Below are 3,685 nucleotides of genomic sequence, written 5' to 3'. Positions count from 1 at the left end.
GCGGGGTTGGGCAACGTAACAACTTTTGTGAATAATTTTAGGGCTCTGTCGTTGATTTACTTTTTCACTGAATCGATTCTTAGATCTCTATTCATGACTGTTGTTCTAATATACCAAGGAATCTTAATTAATCTTCTTAAAGCCAGTAGTGCTATGAAAGGTATTGAAACTTTGATAAGGCCAAAGATATTTTTTTGACTTAATTGCCATCAAAAAATCTAATCTAGTTGACATTATATTTGTTAACAGTTTTATTTGTTGAACTTTCAAATTTTTTTTTTCAAAACTTTCCTAAAATTCGTAAAGTTAGTTTCAAATTTAATGATAAGAATTTAGCAAAAGTTTCAAATGTATTCCGGTAATTATTTTATTATGATGCAAACTTATTATTCAATTTTACATTAAGTTCTTGTGTATTAATCTATAATTATTATTTATTAAGTTGTGGATTATACTTCTAATATCAAAATTATTGATTGGTATTATTTCTTAACAGATAACTTCATTGAACTTCAAAGGAGACATTGTTGATTGGACTCAGTTTATTTGAACTCGATTTTGATGAGAACTGCGGCTGCAGAAATATATTTTTGATCTTTTTTTTTTTGAATCGCTCTCAAGGATTTTGAAGACTACAGTAAGTAGAATTATTAACTTTTGAAAAGCATTCAAAGTTTTTAGTCGATAGGGATTATATTTCAAAAATAGCTATTTTCATAAAGAAACTCAATGTTTTGATAATTGGTCAAGTAATTGGGAGACGTAAATTTTACCCACACATTGTAAACACACCTCACAGAAAAATTTTAAAATTAATTTGTTATATAATTGGGTTTCTAATTTTCTGTGATTTTATATTTTTTGTAATTTTTTGACAGTATAAAATCTAATTGGTTGACATTATCTATTAAATTTAGAGTAGCAGTATATAGCATACTACTACTCTATATTTGTGTAATATAAAAAGTATCCGCTATTCTTAAAGTTCCTTTTAATGAAAAACCATTTTAATTAAGTATATATTGACCATTATTATTTTCGATCTTTTGGCATATACCGATTGGGTAGCTTGATAATTTCAGAGATGTGAAACTTCTGTGGTTTATCGGCGAATAATTTAAATAATTGATTTTTAGCGACTCTTCGTCGGACCATTTTTTACCAATAAGAGTATTTTATAGAATAGTCAGACTGTGCAAGTATTGGACTATACGGTGAATATTTTAAAATACTCCAAACAAGTTCTGTCAATTTGTTTTGAGCCATCATATATATGTGTCGTCTGAAATTGTAATAAGGCAACACAAATCATTTTCTGTTGGCCAATTCTTGTCGCTTTTCTTGGATTGTTCAGTTCAAGCTGTTAAATAGTAGAGGAATAATATAGATAATAATTAGTAGAGGAGTTCGTAATAGATAATAATTATTTTCCAATCCCATTAAACATTTATTAGACTTTCAAGCTAAAATTTCATAAATATTAGAATGAGTATGTGAATCTTTGATGATGAAATCTTAAACAATTTTTTTTATTTAAACTGCGAAGTTAGATTAACAGAGTCAATTTTCTTTATTTAAACCATGAAATATTATAAAACGAGACTATAGATGAGAAATGAGATGAGTTATGAAAAAATAGGATTAAAAAAAACCCTTCCTAAAACAAAGTATATATAAATATCAAACATCAAAACTGACAATAACCAGATTAAATAGTTCAGTATTACCTGTTATTTATTTATGAGAGAAATTGCTTCATCACATGAATATATCTCGGTAACTCCTTAACTTGATGGCTTGAGTGTATTGTAATCTTACAAACCATTCATAAAATTATATCGTTTTACCGAGTTATTATGTTACAGAACAGATCTGAATGCCCCTTAAATATTTATTAAAATAATAGTACTCCTATTTTATAAGTACATACCACAATCCGCGTTCGCTTATTGGCTTAAACAGATTTAGTAGAGTGAACTTGGTCGGTTAGGTCTTTAGGCGCGAGGTATTATAATATACTGTTAAATATAAAAAGAGTAGGTAAAAATTAAAAATTTACTAGTCATCCAAAAAACCATAAAATTTCTTTAGTAAAATGGCACGTTGTAAGGCACGGAAGAAAAAAATTGCACAGAAGAAAAAATCCATACAGAAGAAGTGTGAACAGAAGAAGAAATGTGCCCGACCTGGACCGATTACAAGAAATCCTTTCTTCAATTTCTTACGGGAATTGCGGCAAAATGGTTGTACGGCTGACATAATTGAGACTGCCAAGTGCGGTGCTAAATTATGGAATTTATTAACTCCGGAACAAAAGCAAAAATACTGCAAAGTAAATAAATATATATATATATATATAGTAATTAAGTTCAGTTTTATTAGAACTCATATATTAAATACACTAAATTGCAGAAACTTCCAAAGAAACGTAAGAATCCAAATCAAGCTGCTTGCGCAAGAAATCCTCCAAAAAAACGTAAAAATTCATGCAAAAAACGTAAAAAGAAAATTGTATGTGCACAGAAGAAAAAACAAGTGAAACCAAGATGTGGTCCATCTACACCAGCCCGCAAGCGTAAGAGAAAAAAAGCGAAGAAGGACAAATGCATGAAACCAGGGCCTATTACAAATAATCCATTCTTAAACTACATACGATACTTTAAGAAACAGAATTGTGGTCTTTCACCCAGAGAGACAGTGCGAAGGGCTGCGTCTACTTGGAACCGCATGACACCAGAACAAAAGAATAAGTTTCAAGTTCAAGTAAGTGAATTTTAAAAACATTTACATTTTCATCAAAATCATAATAAATAAATAAATAATAATAATAAAATGACAAATTTAATAGGCATGTAAAGTCACAACAAGTGCTCGACGCAAGCGCACAAAATTGTGTCGTAGCGTTCTATCTGGAGCCAGTCCTAAAGGACGCAGTAAGTGCTGAAAAAAAGATATCCAGATATATTAAAAAAGAATAATTTGCAAAAGAAATGGTGAAAAATTTAAAAAAAGGAAGTGAATTTACTATCTCTTGATATTTAGAGAACACGATGAAAAAAATGCGGCAAATATGAAAATTGTATGACATATTCAAAGTATGACTAAATTCGAAAATGAATATTGAATAAATAAATTAAATTATTCAAATAATATAATTGACCTAAACATTAATGCTATTAATTTGAAGGATTTGATTAGATTGGGTTTGTTTAAGGTATTTGATACTTGGGGCAGTTCCATGGGTGAGTTAATGGGTGAGTATACGGATGAGTCTAGAAGTGATCATAGGGATGACCTTAGGAATGAGCATAGGGGTAAGCTTAGGTAGGAGCCTAGAGATTAGTCTGGAGGTGATCCTAGGGTAAGCCTGGAGGTGAGCCTAGGGATGAGCCAAGGAGTAGGGGTGTACCTACAGGTGATCCTAGGGTGATCTTAGGAGTGAGCCTACGGGTGCGTTTAGAAGTGACATACCAGTGACCATAGGGGTGAGCCTTAAGGTGAGCTTAGGGATTGTCCTTAGAATAATTGCCTTAAAGCATTGTTATATATATGCTATCGAAAGGCTTAAAACCATTTTGTATTTTTATTGAAACCTAAGATGTTTGGAGTTGAGTTTTTGCACCTAGCTAAATTCTGTAACCAATGTATAAACGTTATATCTACAATGAAACATACTTTCTGCATC

At 30.7% G+C, this 3,685-nt stretch overlaps 1 protein-coding gene across 2 annotated transcripts; it reads left to right on the top strand.

Moving 5' to 3' along the window:
• Nucleotides 1–286: 286 nt before the first annotated feature.
• Nucleotides 287–3,135, top strand: LOC119671930. 2 transcript variants are annotated; one of them, XM_038082828.1, is made up of 5 exons: nucleotides 287–358; nucleotides 497–637; nucleotides 2,063–2,332; nucleotides 2,413–2,763; nucleotides 2,849–3,135. In XM_038082828.1, exons 3-5 carry the CDS (start codon nucleotides 2,096–2,098, stop codon nucleotides 2,942–2,944), a joined length of 684 nt encoding a protein of 227 aa, XP_037938756.1. In that variant the 5' UTR covers nucleotides 287–358; nucleotides 497–637; nucleotides 2,063–2,095; the 3' UTR covers nucleotides 2,945–3,135. The 2 variants fall into 2 exon arrangements, with proteins under 2 accessions (XP_037938756.1, XP_037938748.1); XM_038082820.1 differs by having other exon boundaries at nucleotides 2,092–2,332; nucleotides 2,849–3,134.
• The last annotated feature ends 550 nt before the right edge of the window (nucleotides 3,136–3,685 follow it).

This window comes from Teleopsis dalmanni, chromosome 1, assembly GCF_002237135.1.
Source record: "Teleopsis dalmanni isolate 2A chromosome 1, ASM223713v2, whole genome shotgun sequence".
Taxonomy (NCBI): domain Eukaryota; kingdom Metazoa; phylum Arthropoda; class Insecta; order Diptera; family Diopsidae; genus Teleopsis; species Teleopsis dalmanni.
Note: the sequence above shows the minus strand (reverse complement) of the source record. Positions and strands in the feature narration are given on the sequence as shown.